Source organism: Suillus discolor (assembly GCF_016758755.1).
Source record: "Suillus discolor strain FC423 chromosome Unknown F5147scaffold_3, whole genome shotgun sequence".
Lineage (NCBI taxonomy): Eukaryota > Fungi > Basidiomycota > Agaricomycetes > Boletales > Suillaceae > Suillus > Suillus discolor.
The window spans coordinates 1,355,873-1,378,232 of record NW_024541250.1 but is presented as its reverse complement, the minus strand read 5'-3'; the positions used below and the strand labels follow the sequence as shown (position 1 = coordinate 1,378,232).

The 22,360-nt window shown below is 46.9% G+C and overlaps 7 protein-coding genes across 7 annotated transcripts; 3 read left to right on the top strand and 4 right to left on the bottom strand.

The window, feature by feature from the left end:
* Positions 1 to 354: 354 nt before the first annotated feature.
* Positions 355 to 2,868, bottom strand: F5147DRAFT_199211 (regulator of G protein signaling domain-containing protein). The gene is made up of 5 exons (XM_041428543.1): positions 2,614 to 2,868; positions 2,472 to 2,563; positions 1,660 to 2,419; positions 836 to 1,603; positions 355 to 776 (listed from the first exon to the last, which is right to left on the bottom strand). The coding sequence occupies exons 1-5, from the start codon at positions 2,701 to 2,703 to the stop codon at positions 561 to 563; spliced, it is 1,926 nt and encodes a 641-aa protein (XP_041299264.1). The 5' UTR covers positions 2,704 to 2,868; the 3' UTR covers positions 355 to 560.
* A 3,307-nt stretch (positions 2,869 to 6,175) lies between these two features.
* On the top strand, positions 6,176 to 10,807 carry F5147DRAFT_603391 (Alpha/Beta hydrolase protein). Its single transcript, XM_041432278.1, has 15 exons — positions 6,176 to 6,318; positions 6,393 to 6,902; positions 6,958 to 7,055; positions 7,112 to 7,154; positions 7,200 to 7,485; positions 8,555 to 8,946; positions 9,000 to 9,076; positions 9,123 to 9,176; positions 9,245 to 9,359; positions 9,423 to 9,449; positions 9,498 to 9,686; positions 9,745 to 9,841; positions 9,892 to 10,219; positions 10,276 to 10,340; positions 10,393 to 10,807. The coding sequence occupies exons 1-15, from the start codon at positions 6,298 to 6,300 to the stop codon at positions 10,674 to 10,676; spliced, it is 2,586 nt and encodes an 861-aa protein (XP_041299263.1). The 5' UTR covers positions 6,176 to 6,297; the 3' UTR covers positions 10,677 to 10,807.
* Positions 10,808 to 12,658, bottom strand: F5147DRAFT_668446 (uncharacterized protein). The gene is made up of 8 exons (XM_041435353.1): positions 12,618 to 12,658; positions 12,056 to 12,479; positions 11,977 to 12,018; positions 11,771 to 11,917; positions 11,679 to 11,721; positions 11,496 to 11,629; positions 11,310 to 11,377; positions 10,808 to 11,221 (listed from the first exon to the last, which is right to left on the bottom strand). The coding sequence occupies exons 1-8, from the start codon at positions 12,639 to 12,641 to the stop codon at positions 10,937 to 10,939; spliced, it is 1,167 nt and encodes a 388-aa protein (XP_041299262.1). The 5' UTR covers positions 12,642 to 12,658; the 3' UTR covers positions 10,808 to 10,936.
* A 273-nt stretch (positions 12,659 to 12,931) lies between these two features.
* Positions 12,932 to 15,020, top strand: F5147DRAFT_668444 (Bystin-domain-containing protein). The gene is made up of 8 exons (XM_041435352.1): positions 12,932 to 13,141; positions 13,193 to 13,384; positions 13,434 to 13,578; positions 13,627 to 13,687; positions 13,740 to 14,067; positions 14,123 to 14,237; positions 14,285 to 14,465; positions 14,518 to 15,020. Exons 1-8 carry the CDS (start codon positions 12,950 to 12,952, stop codon positions 14,678 to 14,680), a joined length of 1,377 nt encoding a protein of 458 aa, XP_041299261.1. The 5' UTR covers positions 12,932 to 12,949; the 3' UTR covers positions 14,681 to 15,020.
* Positions 15,021 to 15,603: 583 nt separating this feature from the next.
* On the bottom strand, positions 15,604 to 15,938 carry F5147DRAFT_767882 (uncharacterized protein; the record flags this gene model as incomplete). Its single annotated transcript, XM_041440915.1, has 2 exons — positions 15,604 to 15,732; positions 15,774 to 15,938. The coding sequence occupies 2 exons, from the start codon at positions 15,936 to 15,938 to the stop codon at positions 15,604 to 15,606; spliced, it is 294 nt and encodes a 97-aa protein (XP_041299260.1).
* Positions 15,774 to 17,073, bottom strand: F5147DRAFT_832928 (uncharacterized protein). The gene is made up of 3 exons (XM_041443836.1): positions 16,689 to 17,073; positions 16,126 to 16,611; positions 15,774 to 16,073 (listed from the first exon to the last, which is right to left on the bottom strand). Exons 1-3 carry the CDS (start codon positions 16,889 to 16,891, stop codon positions 15,974 to 15,976), a joined length of 789 nt encoding a protein of 262 aa, XP_041299259.1. The 5' UTR covers positions 16,892 to 17,073; the 3' UTR covers positions 15,774 to 15,973.
* Positions 17,074 to 21,653: 4,580 nt separating this feature from the next.
* On the top strand, positions 21,654 to 22,266 carry F5147DRAFT_648200 (uncharacterized protein; the record flags this gene model as incomplete). The annotated part of the gene is made up of 4 exons (XM_041433267.1): positions 21,654 to 21,689; positions 21,741 to 21,856; positions 21,989 to 22,047; positions 22,100 to 22,266. The coding sequence occupies 4 exons, from the start codon at positions 21,654 to 21,656 to the stop codon at positions 22,264 to 22,266; spliced, it is 378 nt and encodes a 125-aa protein (XP_041299258.1).
* Positions 22,267 to 22,360: the final 94 nt, after the last annotated feature.

Genomic DNA, 22,360 nt, shown 5'->3' with positions numbered 1-22,360 from the left:
GTGCTTGCTATGCATTGCAAGCCAGCTGAGATCTTGCCGATCACACTGTCACTAGAGATCACTACATGCGAGATGATCCAATCAATCCACCTCAAGTACATACATGCAACAAGTAGCATATGACTCCTTGATATACGACAGGAAGTCATGAAATTAAGTGCTACCTACATAACAAGGCAGTAGGTAAGTGTAGGGTATTAAGTAGACTGTACACCGCGAAGGGACTGGATGTAGAGAGAAGATACCGTCGTAATGCGATGGGATGAGAAGGCTCGACAGGGTTGAGGAATATTGTTAAAGCATGACAAGCCGGCCCAGGATACTATACTGGATGATGCCAAAGAGATGAAAACAATTACGGCGATGAAGAAATTATGAACGGTAACCCCCCGGGTTTGGAATCAAATGCGATAGAAGGAGAAAACAACATGGATGGTGAGCATACGGTGGTCAGCGGAGTTGATGAATGTACGACGTCGTGCAGGGGGCTTCCGCAAGCACGCCACAATTAGAGTAGCAATGAATAAGTCCATGAAAAGCGAGATGGAGAGAACATTCGCTCATGAGACATGTGGCGACCCTGGTATGTCTCTGTGGTGATGCCGGTGTTCTCGCTCACTGCCTTTCAAAGACACCGTGATGTAAGCCCCACCGGTCTCCTCAGAACCGAGGCCAGGAGGAGCAGGGGGACTGGTGAGGAATTGAACGTCATCACCTGGCGCATCTCCCTCTCCAAGCCACTGCCGTGCGTCCAGAAACCGCTGCGTTTTAATGAACTGCAGACACATTAATAACGTAAGAAGGAGAAAATCTTGGAAGCAAAAAAGAAGCATACCTTGGGCAGCGAGTCCATAGCCATCAATCGAAGAACATGCGTTTGAATGCGCGTGTAAAGTTTGATCAGAACTTGCAGTTGCGTGGCGTTGAAAGAACCAGCTTGACTAGCGTCTACTTGTCCATCGAACGATTTGCCGTGCAGGCCAACCATCACTTCACCAAGATAATTGGCGAGATCGAGCCGAAGACCATGATCAATGTTGAGCTCGTTCTGACTTGATGGCGCGAGGTATTTGTTGTATATTTGAAAAGCAGTCTGGATTAAAGCCTCGTGATGTCTCTCCATGGCGGCTTGACCTGGAGTTGCTTTGTTGCCTGACCGAGAAGGAGCTGCAGCTTGTGCACTAGAAGTCGTATTGAACTTGCGCTTGAAATCTTCGACATCCATCCAAAACGCCAAATTCTCTTCACAGAAGTTCGCCTTCAGGAAATCACGGAAGAGAGCGCGATATGATGGTTCTTCCAGGATATATTTGAGACGGTCGGTATTGCTCTTGACGTTGCCTTTCTTCTCCGCAGCCTCGTGACTGGAATTTAGCTTCTCCGCCATGGATATGCGACGATGGATTTTAGCGTCAGCTGCTTCGATTCCCGTCTTCGGAGTACCATTGATGGATTCACTTTCCAGCGACGAGCGCTCGACATGATTCAGGTTCACCGTCGAGCTGTGAGGAGACGTGCTGGCTTCGTCCCACTGAGCGAGTCGTTTGCCTTCGTCTGTGATTCTATAGATAGCTTTAGCTGTACATCGGAACTCTCCGTGTTGCTGGAACAAACGATACGATAAGAACACCTGCGAAAGACTCGTTGACTGGGACTTACGCTGACTGGAGAATTCCCGCCTGGGGTAGAACCACGAACAGTGAAAATGATGGCAGAGTCATTATTTTTCCGTTTGTCGCTAACCAATGTGATGAGGCCGAAGCGAACAAACTGGGCAGCCATCTCTGCCGCTTCTTCTCTTCCAACAACAGAGGTGAAGTCGCAGAGCCATTCAAGAGCACTCACGGCAGCGAAACAGTGCTTGTGCATGACCGTGGCCTTGCCCAGCAAAGGCTGCGCGCGCTCTTGCACATCCATTAAAGGTACACCTTTGGATCGCTCGTGGTATTCTTGAAAGGCGTCTTGCGGATTGGTCGACAGTTGAGTGGGGTAGTTGGGCTGACGACCAACAAATCGACGGAAGAGCGCAGTTATGACGGATTGTGTAACGATAATCTCGTCGTCAGCCGACCGACGCTCTAAATGTAATAGCTTGATGCATATTGGTTGGGAAGCAAATACGGGTTGCAGATGGTCGGAAGTCATGCCGTTCTTGGATATGAATCGTTCCAGGACATGGAGACCCTTGGGCGTGAGGACATAAGTACCGCGATCTTTGAAAAGATTGCTACCAAGATCGGCGGCGTTTTCGATCAAGCGAGCGTCCATGAAGTGTTGACACATAGCCTTTGCCATGTCACGAGTCATCGAGAATGTCGTGGTGGTTGTGGTCGTCACTATTCGTGATTTATCTCTGGGATCCGGCCCGCGATTTGACTGAGAGAACTTGAGAGATGCTAAGTTCGCAGCAGCTTCATCCCTGATAAAGAGTATGAGATGTAAGTTCTGGAAACGGGCGATCAAGTACGGACGTGGTGAATGAGTTCGGGAAAGTGCGAAAATATTGTTTGTGCGTGGTCAGATGAAGAGATACGATGAGCGTTGCAAATAGGTCAAGGGTGTCCTGCGCCGAAGCAATTAGCTAATGCCATTGAGAAGACTATACAAGCTCACCTTGAGAAAAGGCCTCCCCCGTTTTGTGGTCTTCATCATATGAGATGAACTCGCCTGAGCAGACTGCTCTGCCTGATCTACGGATGTCATTGATAGGGCACAAGGAGGCTAAAATCAAGGGAAGATAGAGTGATGAGGAAGAAAGTACAGAATTAAACGACGGACGCGGTTGCAAGAAAAGGAAGAATAAGAAAGATGTTGATGGCAGCGAGGCAGGGCGTAAAGAAGGGAAGGAGGCTCGGTAGTCGTGGGTAAGTTTGGTGGCAACATTATTTAATATTTATTGTCACATTTGTCACATTAATAATAATTTGAACCGTAATAAACACCTCGGCCCTCGGCCGCCTATTTTGTAACTTTCCTTCCCACAGATTTACTCTAGTGACGACGCCGTCATCACTTTTATCATTGTATACTTGTCCCTTAACATGACTGATAGACTGTGCAACGAAGGCACCCGGGAGTCGAGATTAAAATTCTCAAACAGTCCTCATCCGTTGAGTCTTCTCATGTGCCGAAAGCTGTAGCGCTTATATCGCTTGCTGACCATTTCCGCATTTGCGTGTGACTCTTTTTAGAAAGTGGCGCCGCGGCTGTGGCGGGTCACTTTGATCTCATCGTCGTCGGCACACTGCCCCGAGAACGGCAGATGATCCGTCGCTCCATCCTCCGAGACTCTCGCACAGTCTTTTTGGCTATTAGTACACGGGTAACCACTGCTAGTAGTGGTTCCATTTTGCCACATCCCGACTAGATGTCGTTCAATTGTTTCAAGTACGTTTTCTCCTTCAGAACTTTTGTGTTTTCTACCCACCATCCTTTTTGTTGTCATCTGCCCCACTTCAATAATAACATCTATTGATACTGCTACTATAGAACAGCCTATTGGTCATGTTTACGGAATGTCGTCGTCGCTTAAACACGAGGCAGGAGTCCCAAAACTTACTTTATTAGCACATCGCCTCCCATCATACTGATGCCGCATACTGAGGCACCAGACTCCCCTCTTTCCGTTACGTGGTGACTGAGATATTCCTCGATCCCCTGTCAACTCTGAGGTCATCGCCCTTGGCCTGATCATAAATCTGCAAATTTGGGTAAAATTCGAATCTTCTACTTGAGTCGCACTTTGCTTTCCAAGGCTAAACAGTTCGAGTCATTGCTCCAGTCCTACGACTTTTCTGCTCTGCAAGCCTTTCTTCCTCGGTTACAATGGCTTAGGCTGCATTCCGTGAGAAACCGGTGGACTTTACTGACGTCGAATGACAGGGAACACCTGCTAGGGACCTGAACGTAACTTTGACAGGTTCCGTTGAGGGAGTCTAAGATGATCGCGTGATGATGCGTATATATGATCCATGCGGTTTCCACGTGTATCTACCATTAGCGTTTGAAACACTTGGACTCTCCTCTGGGGCCTTCCGACTGGTCTAATGGCGAAGGCCCTCAAGAAGCCCTCGAACGGAACTCGGTGATGGGATCACTCGTAGAGCTTTTGCCGAAGGAAATCAGTGAGTGTCTAGAACTTGTCAAGGTGATACTTATGTGAATCGTACTGCGGCTGTCATCCGTTTTCTGCTCTGTTCGGGGGAAACCAACTCACGTGGATTGTATCACGAACAGCGCGTTGCCTACGAGCATATGCCTGACGGGCAATAACCTCAAACAACCGAGCGAGCTGTGCGTGAAATCTTTTAAATCCTTTCATTCATTTAAAGTACTACAGTATTCGCGAGCCTATAGGCTACTACCCATGATCAATCCCAATTCTTCCGGTTAATCATACGGCTAAACCGTGTGTTATCTACGCGAGTATTCGGAAGCTCTACGTTCCGCCCAAATTTCAACTATCCTTTCGAAGTTCGAACTGGGCCCCTCGTCTCATCGTGGAGCCGACCTCATCCGACTTTGCCTACTTGCCATATGGCGAAATCTGTTACCGATCAAGTACAGTTCTTGCGGAATTAAAATTATGCATTCATGAAAGATCCCTATTGCAACAACGTTGTTCCGCTAAGCGCCTATACTCTGATGATGAGAATGCTGACGAAGATGAGCCCACTTGTCCAACTTCCTGTGGACCACGGTCCGGATCTCATTAAGCTGCCGACGAGGAGGATGTGCCAACCGCGGAAATCATATCATGCAAATCATCAATCGGGCTTCCGCAGTGCCTTTGGTCCGTTCACTCGCGGAACCGCGATCAGCTTAGGGGCTTACTGCATACTGGACTATCTTCGAGTGATGATGGATGACTCGGATCTTGGGTTGTATTGGATATATAGTACACATGGATTATCCGATTTTTTCTCCTGCCGATGATCGGTCCTCGATGAGTAGTTTTTCCTTGTAAACTCAGTCTACATGTACCATGTTAATCGCTCTTGCAACTAGATTAGGTTCTCTTGAACACCAAAGTCGATGTGGATTTGCTACAATCCACCATGCAAGCAAACTTGTGATATTAAACCCAAAATTTACATCGACTGATTCAAATTTATTCATTTGCGTGTAACCGGTATAAATATATTTTGACTTGCACAAAATCAAACGTACACTAACTTGCGCTGGCAGAACACTGGTTTCGTTCCTGGAATAGCTGTCACTTGACTTGAGTCTGCGTACATAAAACGTATGTGATGTTTATGATATACACAGCATGTTAGTCACCATGTCGCGCAAAGTGCGCGATTATCAGACATCTCCGCGGTATTCCAACTCGGCGGAGAGGTTCATCCCTTGTACGTTTGTTTCGTCTTTCAGCTGTCTTTCTCATCGACTGTCCGCTGAGTGGGTTGTCAAGTCGCGACGGGTCGTTTGGGTGCACACGTAGACACGTACTAGTTACGCGACCGTTGAGCTCCGTTGACACATTTAATAATTAAACCTCGAGGTATAGTAGGTAAAATGTCACAACTCCGTTCGGAGCCCCTGTCAAAGTTTTAAAATTTACATGTACGATCATCCGATGTGATAATCCTGAATCATCCGAGTCATTCCGTAGTGGACTTACGATCGAGTCTGTGTGGTTACGGTTGCCGATGCAGTGCTCCGATCGGACCGCGGCGCACGGGACGGCTACGATCGAGTACGCTGTGACGCTCGATCGGGACCAAGTGCGCTACCGCCTTTTACCAATCAGGGCATACCCCGAAGATGGCCGGCACCTTGAAAGGCACGTGCTTTCAACAAGGTTTCTCCTGTCCCGGGGATCTGATAGATGGGGCTTCCGAGTCGGAAGTAAGCTCATATAGAGTTCGTAAGTTAAGAGGACTTAGCATTTAGGGAAAGACCATCGCGGCCAGAGCGACTCGGACGTCAGCTGCAGAATAGTGACCCGATCCGAAATGACATGTAATATATATGACTCTTACTTGTGAAATTTTAGTTCTAACTGCAGGCGTATATGATTATCCCGAGTCAAGAGTATCATGACAAGTTCCCTACACGACCAATCCAATCGATCAAGTAACGATACCCACCAGCTCAAAGACGATGTCAAAATCCTAATTTTGAAAACTTCGTGGCCTCGAGGCATAATTTTTGGGCTGTTCTGGCTTCACTTCACCATATGTGTATAGTTTTCAATTCATTATCGGACTCGAGATCATAAGAAACGTCCGCGCAAACTAAAATAGTACTGACTCGTCGTAGAAAGTGTCTTAGTCAGCGGCCACTGACTTCATGAACTTCACGAACATCAATGTGAGCGATGAAGAAGCCGATCAACATAGTCATGATACATACTGACATCGATCGTGATTCGCGACCACTAATAGGATCCTGCAGGTATCAAGGCTCTGCTCGACCAACTGAGATCGTCACAGGCTTGGCAGGAGAGCATTGGCGGCGGCGCTGACCTCAATGGCGTAGCCAAGAATCCACCACCGGCCTCGACCACTCCTCAGGGTACACCGCCGACTTCAACCACACCTCAGGGTACACCACCACTCACCCAACCACCTGCTACCACAAACGACGCGTCTAGGTCGTCGTCCTTGGTGGCTGACCTACTTTCCCAACTTAATTCATCCGAACCTAAAATTCTATCGAGGCCCTCACAACCTTCGACATCGCGTTTTACTACACAACAGACTCCCCTACAAATTTCACAAGCGGTTAGTCACCGCCCCATCCCTCCGCCTCCAGCAGAGTCGGTTCATCAGTCAACTGCAAACACCAATGCTCTTACGCATGGGCAAGACCTTCGCATGATGTCATTTCAGCAGGCCTTGCCCCGTCTCACACAACTGGCAGAAAGTGCAGATTTCGTTGCTGCTGTGTCCCATGTATGTCTGCCCGGCGGTCTTTACACATTCACATTATATGATTCCTGAACTTTAGTTACGAAAAGAGCAGAATGACTTGGAGAGACAGTTGTGGGAAGAACGACTTACTATACATAGAAAACACGAGAATAAAGTCAAGGTTACGCAGACCAAGTCCGTACATTTCCCAGCAATAGATCCCCTTTTGTAATTAACGATGTCCCTCACAGAGCCGCTTTGATTGGCGGAGGAATATCCCAACATGAGGCAGATGTGAGTACAACCAACACCACGTTTTCATTCTAACACACATGGCAGATGCTGAACGATGCATTTCGCAAAGAGCTGCAAAAATTTGATGCAGAACGCGTGCTTTTCGCATGGGACGGTCTCTTGCAGAAGCAGCAGTCCACGCTCGAAGGCCTCGGAGTACCAACTATGTTCCCTTCTGATTTGCGGGTCGATAGAGAGGTGAGTATCCAAGTAGCGACGAAGACATGTACCAATATCAATGCCGTGTTATTAGAAACAGCAGAGAGTAATTCAAGTCTTGGAAGGCATAGTGGGGTAATGAGGATCTGTAAACGTTTCTGTTCCGTGCCTCGTCATCTTTGCAGATACAAAGTATCTTCGGACCCAGCACAATAAAACTACCGTGTGCGGCAAGAGCTACCCCTGCAGGGATGGGAGCGGCAGGTAACTTTACCCCGTGACGGAGCTTGCGTGCGAATGTCGGAAGCTGATTACCTGCCCGTCGAACAATGTTCTAGGCCTAGCCATCCCGGTAATGAAGAACATGGCATTGGATATGCCATCGGCGGCGAGCACATGCGCGAGATGGCATACTCGAGTCATTTACTTCAGGAGACGGAGACGTGAGAGGAACTGAGACGCTGGGAGGAAGCTTGAGTCGCTTCCATTTGCCTGCATTGCGGCATGTCGTACGCGATAACGAATCTCAGTTATCGCAATCGTAGAACTTGAGCAGCTCGATGAGTAGGACGTCCTCGGATCTTCTCATTTCGAGACACAACCAATTTTGAACGGGAAATCTGGGACTGATCAAAAAGCTGACTCCAACTGACTCCAGCTTCAAAGAAGCAGATCTCTGTTGCCATTATCTTGAGGCACAAAACAGTTGCGGCGGCAAGGCGGTGCGGAAGTTTCCGACGTTGTCATTTCGGACGTATTTATTTGCCCAGATTTATTGTTACCGCGACATTCCGTCACGTGAATGGGGGCTAGTGGTTCGTAACGTCAATCAAAATTCTAGGAAGAAGACTAGGTTCTTGACAACGGGGATGGCTGAGAATGGTTTGGGGGGAGAGCCGGACCGTGAGTATATATAAAGGTTGGTTGTCATTATTAATGAATTTATAGCAAATAACCACACACTAAAATTGGAGCGCTTCAGAAATGCATCGATGAGCAATGGCAATAATCCAGAAAGTACACCTTGGAGGGCAATTTGAGGAACAGACGGGAGCAAGTACACATTTTTAATTGAGAATAATTGGAAGGCAGCGACTCGTTGTCGATCATATTTTGGATTAAATATCTATGTATGTACAAGTTTGGCTCATAATTTTTAGCTTGTCCTCTTGAAGGCTACTCGGCTATTTATGAGAAATTTGATCGCATTTGACCCAAGGCCGTCAGGGCCTTCTAGGGAGGCGGCGGTCGTTGTTGTCACTTGGACCCTTTTATATATATAACACTATTTTGTAAACTTGTGGGTGCTTTGTCGTTGGTCGATTTCTTGCTCTGCTTCCGTATGCCCTACATCGATATCCCATCCAGGGACGACTATGTGTCGATATGGTACATCACGAACTCTGACTACGGTAATGTTGGCAGCTTTGACCCAGAGCGGCCCACTTGTATCCTCCTTCATCCCTTATTTCTGGACTCCAGCTGGTTGATTAGACACTTCGACGACCCCAGACTCTCCAAAGAATACAACTTAATAGCCTTCGACCAGCGGACTTGCGGACGATCACGATGTAGACCCAGCCAATGGCACGACAGCTACGTTGATGCAGCAGATCTCGCTATGGCCTGCCAGGTGCGATTCATTCATTAGACTTCATAACCCGGTTTCTGCTAATTAAATCGAAGGCTTTACTCTTACCTCCCTCACACATACTGGCATTCGAGGGCATCTCTGTGAATGCAGCTCTAAGACTTACTACACTGTATGTCCTCAAACGCGTGATATATTTAAGCTGACTGTCACTCTAGGTGGCCTGAGCAAGTCCTAAGTCTAACTTTATGCGACGTCCCCCCACCGACAGAGTATGTCCTTTTTTGTAACTGTTCGATGATGATTGATCGGTTGTTTTCTGATAATTTTGTCTATGTAGACTTCAATGGGTCTTCCACGCGTACGACGAACTCCTTCAGTTATGGTGTCATGCACCCGACCTCGACTCATTCGAACATGCAGGAAACGAAGTAGTGACTTTTATGACTGGGGAGGTAAGTCGCCGATCATGGCACGCAAGTCGGTAGCAAATTTATGATGCCACGTGCACGCCGCAGAGCGACAATCTAGACCTTCAAGATGATGTATGTTATTTCCGACCAATCGCACCACAATTGCTGAGTCAATTACAGTTGATAGCCTACTGGGAGAAATACACACCTCCGACAAAACGTCTGAGGATAGTAGAACTTGTTAACATTATGATGAATGTGAGCGCTATATGGCGTTCATTTGTGTTTTCAGCTCACGGGTCACGTAAGCGCACGCTTTTGAGGCCCGAAGAACTTGCCAGTATCGTTTGCCCTGTTCTTATTATTCAGGTATTGATCCTGCAATTGTGATCGGAGGAACGAGCAGAGTGTTGATGCATATCTACAGGGAGAAGCAAGTCCCATAGCTCCGCTAAAATACGCGGAGAAACTTAAACAACATTTACCAAACGCCCAGGACGGACCTCGGTTGTACGTTGTCAAGGGTAGGTGTGCCCATGATCGCAAATAGCGGCCTGCCTTACGTCTTTTGCAGGCGCCAAAGCTTGTCTGAATATCATCCCTGGAAGCGCGTCGATAGTGAACCAGGTCTTCTCAAAGTTTCTTGCCCAACAGCCTCGTGCACGGTCCGACCTCCTTCCTCCAAATCTGACCATACGAGAACGGTCGAGGGTCGCTCTATCGAAGCTTGCGGAATTCGTCGGCATTCCATCTATTGCCCAAAGGGATCCTTGTTCTCCTCTTTCGTTTTCATGTGTAAAAGCCGATGTCGCGAAAAGCCAGTTGGAAAACCTGATGTTTTACGCGAAGGACTTGGATAAAGCATACTGTCCGCTTGGGAGAGATGGTCGGCCGTTGCGGAAGTCAGTCACAGCGTTCGCGCTCCAATTTTATTATGCTAACCCTTTTGTACTCCAAGGTACTCTGAACGGAAGAAGGAAGCTCATTGGTTCCAAGGAGACAAACATGGTAATAGCTACATTGGTACGTTCGCATGCTTTCCGTATTTGCCCAATCGTGCTTCATAAGGCTACAGACACTTTTGAGCTCCAAGCCGCTCGCAACTACAAGGGGTACAAACAGTCACATTCCAAGACTGCCAACTCTCCAGAGCGTCCACTGGCAGTAGCCGGATCTTTAACTGCGAACAAAGAAAGCCTAGTCACAGACGAGGTCGCGCAGGATGGTCGCATGCGTCGAACAACCTACAATGCTAGCTCAGTCGACAAGCACGTTATTAGAGGAACGATGCAGAAGGTAGTGACACAAAGTGGTCAGCTGCCTAAAGGGCTTATAACGAAGGCTTTGTTACCGTCGTGACTGGTCCATGATACCTGTACCAAAAGTATTAACCCTCATTTTCTCTTCTCATGGCTGCCACAGATCACATCACGACGTCTGGAATTTCACAACTACCTTAATGTTTTTAGCACATATATATGTATCCACATCTAAATGTTCAGAGTACGCTCATGTACAAGTAATTGCCGATATGTATGAAGTTCACAATCGACTACAAAGAGTGTAACAACAACATTCCAAGGATACTGAGAGTCCACCTGTAAATACCGCTTAGCTGCTTACATGCTCCCTTCTGCCATCTTAGCCTTATAGTATCGGACCATCTCTTCCAAGCCCATCCGCACTGACCAGCGGGGTTGCCATCCCAGGCTGTTCTTTGCCCTGGTCGTGTCAGGGCGCCTCTTCTGAGGATCATCAGTTGGGATTGGCTTGTAAACAATCTGCACGCGGCGCGCAGGTTTGATGCCATCTTCTTCTTGCACTTTCTCTACAATCTCGCGAACGAGTTCTGCGAATTCACCAATGGTGAATTCGTCACCGTTACCGATGTTGACTGGGCGCGACTCATCGGAGTTCATGAGGGCAATCAAGGCCATCGATGAGGTCGTGGATGTACTGGAAGGACCGAGTCTGCGTGCCATCGCCATAAACGGTCATATCCTCGCCGCGCAGGGCCTGGACGATGAAGTTGGACACCACACGGCCATCATGAGGGTTCACTGTGGGATCAACCTTAGATCAGCGCTCGAGTTTGATTAAAACGTGACGGAAACGAACTTCGGGGACCTAAGGGGTGATAATTAAGTAATAGAAAACGGCAACGAGTGTAAGACTAACCGTAAGTGTTAAAGATACGTGCAACCCGAACATCCACGCCATCTTGATGATGGAAGCCGTATGTGAGAGTTTCCGCAACACGTTTACCCTCATCATAGCAGGCGCGAGGGCCTATCGGGTTGACGTGACCCCAGCTACAAGATAATAAAAAACACAATCAGAAGCGAGCTGAGTATGGCTCACTAATCTTCCGGTTGAGGATGAACTTCAGGGTCACCATACACTTCTGGAGCGGAATTAGTAAAGAAGAGGTACAATATAGAAAAGAACCATACCGGATGTACTGCTAATAAGGAATCTAGCCTTCGTGCGCTTGGCTAAGCCGAGCATGTTCAACGTGCCTATGAAGGAAGTTTTGATGGTTTTCACGGCATTGAACTGATAGTGTGGAGGAGATGCGGGACAAGCAAGATGGTATATTTCTGAGGTTGCATGATCGTCAGCCAGGCAGCGAATAGTACACAAAGGTCAAAGGGCTTACGATCGCACTCGATCATGAAGGGCTCCACAACATCGTGACGAACTAATTCAAAGTTTGGGTGACCAACCCAGTGACTCACGGTAGGTCTTTGAACCAGTGAAGAAGTTATCCAGGACGGTAACCTCATGGCCCAAGAGCATGAGCCGATCGACAAGATGAGAACCGACGAAACCAGCACCCCCAGTGACCAGAACTCGCTTCCTTGATGAGGGAGGTAAAAGCTTAACTGGGGCGAAGCGAGAAAGGGTCGTGTACGAGATCGACTGTGTGTCTGGATGGAAGATTGACTTGGACTGGTAGGCATTGGGGCCTTGCGTCAGATACCCGCGTCCTTCCTCTTCCTTTGCGTCCAGCTCCTGAACCTGGGACTCAGAAACTGAGACTACATAGTGCGATCGAAGATACAGTGATCGGAGGGTGTCAAGGGACACCTCAGAGTCGAACCCAAAGCGTTGGAAGCCAACACTTTTGATTTCTTGGCCGTTCTTATCTAGGGTCTGGGTCTATGAGTAGAAAAATGCATTAGTGGCACTGATCGATGAGAAAAAGATGGTCAGTACAGGTTGTTCAGATGATTTTTTGGCCATATTGCACGTAGAAATTGTAAAGAGAAGTCCTTGATCCGTGACACAATGACTTACATCTTTAACTGAAGACGACGACATCCTGGGGGAGATAGAGAGCACAGTGTGCCTGAAATCAGTGGTCAATTTTTTGCCTGTGCCGTCACTGCGGAAACGAGAATCAAATTGAACCTTAGTAACTCCCTTGCCGAACGTACCTGCTAACTTGTATTAGTCTAATAGTTATACCAGACCAAATTCGACTTCTTTTGAGCGCGGGAGAGCTACAGGCAGAACACCTTAAACTACTTGTATCAGGACGCAGGACTAGTATTGACTGGCGTCAGGAGTTGGCACCAGGTCAAGGTGTCGGAGTCTGTCTGATTCACCTTGTAATTATTAGGTAATCAATGTCCTATCAGAAAATAATATTTCCGATAAACCTCCTACAATCCATCATGCCTCGGGTACAGAAATCGGTGAAGCCAAGGCATGACCCTCTTCATGCACAACTGGACGTCGACGAGCAACAAGCGAAATATGGTCGCGTGTCTCAACCGGGGAAGCGCACGAAGCGGCAGAAATCTTCTAGCGATGAAGAGGTGTGTACACTGCAATATGTCCGTTAAATTGGTTGATCGCGCAATGCACAGGGAGTTCTTGACCCAAAAATGTCGAGAAGAATATTCGAGCTCGCGAGGGATCAACAAGATGAGATCGACATGCCCGAGGACGAAAATGAGCCTCGACATGAGGATGAACGCAAGCCCAGAATACAATTCGCGGATGACGAGGACAGTGATGACGATGATATGAGTGATAACGGCGACGCAGAGGATATGTTTGTCAGTACATTCCGATGTAGCTAGTTTGCAACTCACCATCCCCCCTTAGCAATTAGATTCTGGAGATATCCAGGCATTGGACGCACTCCTGCCATCTAACTCTGGTGAACGCCGAACATTAGCAGACATCATCTTTGCTAAATTGGAGAGTGGGGAGACCAATGGTGTCAATATCGTGCAAAAGGTGCAGCAAGGTACGGATCAAATTCTGGTCGCTCAGGCTATCTTCTCATCTTTTCTAGATCAAGAACATCCTGATCCAGCACTCGGTCTTGATCCTAGACTCGTAGAATCTTATTCAAAGTACGTATTTCCTCGCTCGCGCAATGGCGTTTACTGAATTTCTTTCTTGCAGACTCGCAATCTTCCTACACGGGTATAAGTCGGGGCCGTTACCAAAATTCTTCAAAGTTATTCCCTCGCTCCCAGCATGGGCAAGAGTCTTAGCGCTTACTCGTCCCGAAAATTGGAGCCCTCATGCATGCAGAGCAGCAACACGAATTTTCGTGTCCACGATGAAGCCTGCTCAGGTTCAACTATTTCTTTCCGTTGTCCTCCTGGACGCAATACGGGAGGATATACAGAGCAATAAAAAGCTCAACGTGCAATATTATGAATGCCTAAAGCGTGCATTATTCAAACCTGCAGCATTCTTCAAGGGTATCGTGTTTCCGATGTTGGAGGTGCGTCATCGGACACACAATTTTAATCATACTTAATCACTTCTACCACTACTAGAACGGCTGTACCCTTAAAGAGGCCGCTATCATCGCTTCTGTCGTTGCTAAGAAGAAAGTGCCTGTCTTGCATTCGGCAGCAGCTCTACTTCGGATAGCCAACATGGACTATACAGGTACAGTACCATTGTTCGCTATCTTCAGGGTAACTTATTATTCTCAGGACCAAACTCTTTATTCATTCGCGTCCTGATTGACAAAAAGTACCAACTTCCATACAAAGTTGTTGATGCCCTGGTGTTCCATTTTATTCGTCTTTCCAACACTTACAAGGCCCGTGGGCGCGGTGACACCCAAAAGCTTCCAGTGCTCTGGCACCAAAGCCTGTTAGCTTTCTGCCAGAGGTTAGTCGTTGCATTCGATATCGGTACCAATCTAAATCCGGTTTTTTTATAGATACTCGCCGGATCTCACCCCTGACCAAAAAGACGCTCTCCTGGACGTTATTCGCGTTAATCCGCATTTACAGATCGGCCTCGAAGTGAGAAGGGAGCTGGTTAACTCGGTAGCTCGAGGAGAACCTCGACCCGACGTCGCTCAAGACGTAGACATGTCATGACGTGCCATCAATGACGTGCCGCCTTTTGCCTTTATACATACAAGGACACGCGTTCGGTCTTCTCTTCGACGCCACACAGATTGTATTTAAATACAGTAGCAAGTGAGGAAACACGATATTCGCACAGTCCTGTTCTTCGTTCGTCTCTGCAAACAAACACGGCATATCTCTCCGCGCTCTCACCCTGGACAACGCTGTATACAATTGGCCGTGAGCAAACGGATCCATCAGTGAACCGGTGAGTCCTTGATATTGTAGCCATGGCTATTGTAATCAAGCATAATCTGGTTATCGCACTGTAATACTATGGATACACGAATATATTTCTTTCACCATGGAATATATATGAATTGTATCAAAATATAGGAGTATGATCGAAGTTTGTGGCGAGACTGTAGGGGAGCGTGCGCGTGATCACAGGAACAAATGGATAGCATTGCACTTTTCTCAACCTTGGTGTATGTTCCCGTTTGTCAAGTCCTTGGGATTGTAGATATAGCTATGTAATCCAACGTTATATTGCTACCGGAATTGTATGACTTGTTAAGGCTTTTCGATGGAAAGCAGCTTTCGTATCCGATAAACAAATCTAGAGCACCATGTCAATTCTCCACAACACTGCGACATGTCACAATCACTCAAGGCAATGAACACTACTCCAGATGTGCAGTTCAAGTTCACGATGGCAGGTTGAGTGACCGACATTCATGTACTTTTAACATGTACTAGATATGCTAGGGTATTGCCGAACGAGAAATCCAACATCTCTCACCATTCAGTTTAAGATAACCATGAAAAGCACATGCACTAGCGTCGAGTAAGTCAAAGGTAAGTATACATTGTGATAGTGTCAAACACTAAACTTTGAAAGCAAAAAGCAAAGCATGATAAGACAAATATTAAAAACTTCCTCCCTAGATTGTCTACTTCGCGTGCTCCCTGGACACGAAATAACTTGGGAAGATGCCCGAAAGTTCATCCAGAGGGCCTTTGGCTTTCTTTCCGTGTGTTCCGTTAGATTTCTTCGGCGCTTCATTTTCCTCGCGCACGATCTGCACCCATAACCCCCAAGTCCTATCAGCGTATCGAGTACGGTAGGCTCTAAGACCACGACGATATCGTTCTCATGTGGATTGTGCGGCTTTCCGGTATCGCCCGTTGCGCCCCACCCGCCGGCAACGGTGTCTGTTGTGTCTGCAAACCATATATCGGGTGGTGCGATGGTGTTGGCATTAGCGACGAGGGCAGTAGTGCGCATGTTAGTGACCTGGATCATTGTCCTCGATGGCATCTTTAAGTGCCGTTTCCTCTGTATCTGGGAGAACGGTTCTGCAGGACAAAGTTCGAAGAAAAGCTGGGGAGGTGTGGTGCGTTAACGAGGTTCCTCTCAGACCTACAAGAGAAACAATGAGAAACACGTGAGTTATTATTGTTGAGAAACAGACCAGATGAGGCCTTGTTCACGCATGTGAGACAATAGGAAAATTGTCACCGACTTCTCCGGGTCGTTCAAGAACACGATCAGCTTCTCCTCGCGTTGTTCTTCCAGATCATATTTGCGTGCCTGTAAAATACCTTCGTCGTCGTCGTGATCGTCTAATTCAACAGAGTAAGTTGAGCGAGCAGGATCCTTTAAGGAAGGAGCTAGTCCGAAGGTATCCTCCCCGTCGATCTGAGTATTAGAAGGGCTATCACGGTCATCGTAGTCATCGTCATCTGCTTTGTCTTTGCTCGGTTTACGATAGACCATTGGATTGACAAGGAGTTTGACGTACAGACGAAACTGTAAGGTTCGCGCAAGCACAAAGACGAAAACAACTACCTGGTCCCAGAGCTGGCCGACCCCACTGGCAGAAGTGACCGGCGGCCAAATGCGATTGACCCGAAAGTCGTTTGCAGCCTGAAAGAGGCGATCCACATGAGATATATTCCTAGCAGGCTGTTCAGTAACAATTCACGATATCGCAGACATTGAGATGGGATCAAAGGTGACAAGAAAACGACCTATGAATCGAACTTGCCCGTCGTAATACGCAGATCTTCACCTTCCTCCCACTCTTCGTACCACGGGACCTTCCTTGCAGGCGCGCTTTCTACGGCAGCAACGGTCTTCTTCTTACGTTTCCTCTTGCGTGTGTTGCTCTTGCACTCGTCAGTTGAATGCTTCACGCGCAACTCGACGGTGGGTATGCCCAGGCCATCGAGCTCCATGTCTTCCTTGTTCTGACTTCAGCAAACAGCTGTATCCCACACGCCCTGAAATCTTTGAAAGGGATGAGTGTCACTCCCGGTAGGGGTTTTGAGAATGGTGGAAAGGTAATGAACGCCAACTCATCTGGCTCAGCAATCCTTGAAGGCATTTTGATGAACGTTGTGGTAGACAATCAAGATGGATAGAAAAAGTGAAGCTGGATAATTGGTATTTACGTTCCGGTCAATCGTGTGAAGTCCAGTAGGGGAGCTCAAAGTTGAACGCCCAACGCCCAAGCCCAACGCCTAACGCCCAACCTCGTGACCAAAAAAGAGTATACCTAGAATAAATTGTACAGGTGCCGAGACGTAGCCTGCGGAGTTTCCCGACACCTCTTCCTCCATTCGTTTTTCGACCTACCTGCTACGCATCCTTCAATCTCTCGCTCGTTATCCCATTCCTTGCTCCCACCTACAGTAGACTTGCTCATAACGTATATGGTAATAATGTATATTTTTCATATTGTATTGGGTTTGGGTGGCTCCCATTGTGGTATGCGGGGAAATGGCCAGGATATTGTATAATGTATAATGTATAGTGTTTGGTGGTCCAATATACAGTATGACACCTAGTTTACTAAGGCCTGGGGTGGTCGGAGATCCTGCAAGTAGCATGAAAAATTTTCATTAATGCGCATCTAGTATTAACTCAATGGTGTGTAGCACCAAAAAACGCCAGCCGCATCCTAAGCCTGGCCCATTGGTCACGATAAACCAAAGTTGAGTACCATGGAGCTAATCAAGCTCTGTGAACAACTCGAGGCAGCATGCATTGCACGAGTTAATGCGGACTCTTCCTTTGATATTATTCACAATCTTTGTAGGCTCAGAGGGGTTTTGTGACGCGAAGAAATTCAGAATGCCAAGCAGGCTACTCTAGACACGTTCTGGAACATGAAGTAGACTAGATACCGACGACTCGTTGAATACATGTGATGATGCTGTGACTGTGGGAACCGTTCCATCTCAATTCCATCTTGTATATTTTTCATAGTGTATAGAGAAAGGGTGGCTCCCGTCGCTATACGTTATGAGCAAGTCTACTGTACCACTCCCTCCTAATACTTTGAACCGTTACTGCTTCATATTCCAATAATATTATTGTAATCGTTAGAATAAAACACTATCTTGATTGGGCTACACAAGAATATTAATTAGAGCACGACCAAATTCGTAAGCAGGTTTCCAGCCCACCCAGCGGCTCCACCTGCTTGTGTCCCTCCCTGAGCTAACACTCAGACCAGCCCAACACAAACAGGTCGTGCCTCCGACTCTTACTGAGCCAGACGAAGCTGGAAGTAAACACTACGAATAAGCAAATCTTATTGATAAGCATCATCGTCACTGAAGGTGATCAATACACTACAGCCATGGTTCATACAAGTCTGAGGCAAAGAAGCGGAACAGTAGGAGCTCGCTCAGGCCACGCGGGGCGATGATGTAATGTTAGGGTTTAGTTAGGGTTTACTTTGTATTTACTTCTATTTATTCTAGGTATACTCTTTTTTGGTCATGAGGTTGGGCATTAGGCGTTGGGCTTGGGCATTGGGCGTTCAACTTTGAGCTCCCCTAGTGTTATCGAGGGTACCATTGCCATGATAGATTAAGGTGAATCAAATGTATAGTACAACTATTGCAAACTGTAACAAAGGCAAGCAAGAAAAAAGAATGACTGTACTGGCTAGTGCAATGTATTCTGAAATATCTAAGACACTGTGAGGTCAACCAGAAGTCCCTCGAAATAACCCAATCCAGTTGGGTCCAAACGACTGACATAATCTATGAGAGCCTCATAGAGGGCGTCTCTGAAATGGCTGGTCTGGGACAAAGTATGGGAGCAAGTCTGGGACAAAGTATGGGACAAAGTCTGGGACATCGGCAAGCCCATTGGCACCTCCAAGCATAGTATGAATAATTCTGTATCCGTCACTGTTTCTCACACTTGCTCACTGTCTGCAACAGTGCCAAGGACTGACTTCCATCACTGTTCCTCATGCTTCCTTAATGTCTGTAATAGCACTTAAGATTTACTTCCATGGTCATTGCAATTATTTTTGCTGCCATACAGCAACAGAGTGAGCTCATTGCTATGTCATATATTAATTCAGTCCTTAACATCAGCACCTTCAAGCGGAGTATGAATATTTCAAAAAGGAGCAGGCAGGGAGAGGGGCGGGTAAGGAGATGGGTGAGCAAGGAGAGTGGCAGGTAGAGTTGAGGCAAAGCATATGCATGAACATGCAGCATTAATATTCCAGTGAGATGTTAGGCGGCGGCAGGCACGTTGGTGGGATTGATTGACATGGACATTGAATGGAGTTTAAATTCCACTCAGAGGTGCTGATGTCCCATACTTTCTCCCATACTTTCTCCTGTACTTTCTCCCAGACTCTGTCCCAGACTGGCCAAATCCCTGACATTCTGGCCTCATAGTACTGTATACATTCGACCTTAGGTTCATGGGGGTTGAGGTGTGACATGACATAATGCTAGGTTCACATGTTTGTTCACTGTTGTGACCTGTGACGAACTTAATATTTAGGTTCGTCGAGGACTTGAGGTGGTCGGACTACATGGACTTGGAAGGACTCGTAGTGTCTCGGCGGGATATTGAACACGAGGGCACATTGATATAATCTGGTGAGTTTATTTGTCTGGTCTGAACATCCTCGTCTCAGCCACAACATTATGCATATCTGCTTGTACCCCCTCCGTACTATGACTCGTTTATTCCACCTCTGCACCTCCCCATCATGGCTCTTCTCAACTTCACCAATCTACCACTATTTGACCACTTGCTCACAGTGGCCGACTTCCATCATTTTTCACTGCTGAGCACTATGTAACAAATGATGTGCCCACTGATTTCCTGGATCACTCCCTTCCACCACTTAATTGCGACGGTGCATTGCAAACACACAATACGGAGATTATGATGCACACTGGTAGTTAGAATTTGTTTTATCTCCTAGAAAAATGAGAGAACCAGATGTCACGATTTTAGGTTTGCCCTCGCCAGATGCTCGTGACTGTCACGCAAAATAGGTTCAGTTTGGGGTGTCTGCAATGCTGTGACGAACCTAAGGTTGAATGTATACAGTAGTCTGCATTTTCTGGAGTTACAAGTTCTGCAGGTATGAACGTGCCTGTTGAGTATTGTCCCAAGCCCCACCTGGTGGTCATGCTTCCAAACATGATTGCATTCCTGAGGCAAATTTTCCAGCTGTCCGTCTCATCATAGAAGATAAAGCAACTGTATTGCTTTCTCGATAGCATAATCTCCATCAGGGTGATGATCGCGGGGTGTCCAAATGGTATCAAATGCTCGCTGAGTTGCCCATCTTGCCTGAATAGCTGGAATGAAATGTCAAATTGAGAGCTCAAAACTTGACTGACAAGTGACGTACCATCATGAGACTAGTGCTGCTGCAGTCCGGTTCCGAACCTCGGTTCGAACCTGAACCTTTCCGAACCGGACACATGATCCAGTCCAAGGTTCAGCCAAGACTCAGAACCGAACCCTTCCAGAGGTTTGGGGTTCGGTGTAAGACCTATGGTCTTTGTGGCCTCATATAGGCCTTTTCTGTGTTGTCCCTTTGGTTCTAATATAGTGCACGCAACCTCTGGCATAGTGCGCATGTCTTCTATCGTCGGCTGACGGCCGCAGCTCGCGCGCACGCTTTGGCTAGCATCGGCTTCTCTTCAGATCCATTGCATGTCCTCCGTCCATCCTATCCATATCCTCCGCTGGTTCATTGGTGCGTACATTACTTGTTTCACACTAAAATAACAACAATTCCCAAGCTATTCTGTTTATAATTTCATTAAATGTGTCATGGACCCTACTTACATATGTCTCGCTACCTACTCAGTTCCGAATATCGCTTGTGTGCACATACATATATCGGATACTTAGAATTTTCATGTAACTTTTCTCTCCCATCAGAATTCATCACCTGTTTACACGCAAAACTACAAAGCCTTGACTAAAAATCTAAAACCTTCAGTACTCTCTCGCGCACACACTTCTATCGGTGGCAATTGTCTTGTGTTCATGTGTCTATAATATCCAACACTCTTGGTGCTTGTCATCGCTCGGCTCTGCCCTCGCGTCTTCAGTACCTCTTCACAACTCACCTTCGGCTAAACCACGCGCTTTCATGTTTTGTCACATCATGGCTGCTCACGCTCGCATTGCATTGCATTGCATCTTATTGGCGCTTTGCCTACGCGTATATCACATTGCATTTTTGGCGGCTCGCTCGCACTTGCATTGCATCAGCTTCGGCTTTCATGTTTTCTTTTAGTCTCAGTCACCCTTATTAGTTTCTATGTTTCCCCTCACACTTTTACTTAGAGGAATCATTCTCAGTAGCAATCCCCTCGGGCCAAATCTATACTCACGTCCAGAGGTCTATTTGAGTTTTTACCCCACTTCCCCCTTCCTCCCCATTTCACCCCTTCTCATCTAGCTATCATTCCTCGCACACATCGGGCTGGTAGTGAATAGGTTCGAACCTGTTTGAACCTCTCAATTTTTGTAGGCTTCACACTTTTTTTAAAATATGTAAGTATTTACTATGTGTCAATATATGCAAAGGCATGTGTTTGGAACCCGCACTGACCTGCACAGGGTAAAATTGACGTGGTCCTGTCGTGCCTTCCATGGTTGTGATGTGCTGTGACACAGTACTGCACTGTCACAAATTCATGTTCAAACACCATGTCTTGTGCTTGCATCAAACCTCATCCATGCCGCGTCACTCCTCTGCACTCACTCTGACTTTTTAGGTCCATTCTTGCTTGCCAGAGTCAGATCTCTGCTGCGTCAAAGCACCACACCTCCCACCCAAGAAAGTTAAGGACCGTCATTATTTGGAAGAACTATCTCATTCCTACCGGTGTGGCTATGATTGGGAACCATTGGTCAGTAGGCAATCATTTTCATCCTTTTACCTTTGGGTCTGACACTTGTGCTTCAGGGCTATCACAAATGATCCTGAAGTCTTCCCACAACAACACAAGTTTAATCAGCACTAGGTTGGATTGATGATATAGGTCGTGTGCAGTGTGCACAGCCTTGATCTCCGGTTTTTCACTTATGGTTTTGGCCGTTGGTGAGTAGTACTATCTCTCGACAATGTCTTATGTCTTACTTCAAACTATCAGTATGTCCTGGTCAACATATCATGAATTGGTCTGTCTTCATCAACATGGCTCTTATTCTGTGGGCTTCCTGCCTTTTGGAGAATCCTGCATTGAAGATCAACACACTTGCATTCTCGGACATCACGAACATACGTGCTGCTCTGTTTGAGTTTTACGAAGAGGATTGATGAGAATGTGATCAGGGAACTATGCACACCGGACAAATAAAATGTATTTATTTTAGAAACTTGAATTCAATCTTTGTACAAAGAAGTTCCCCTT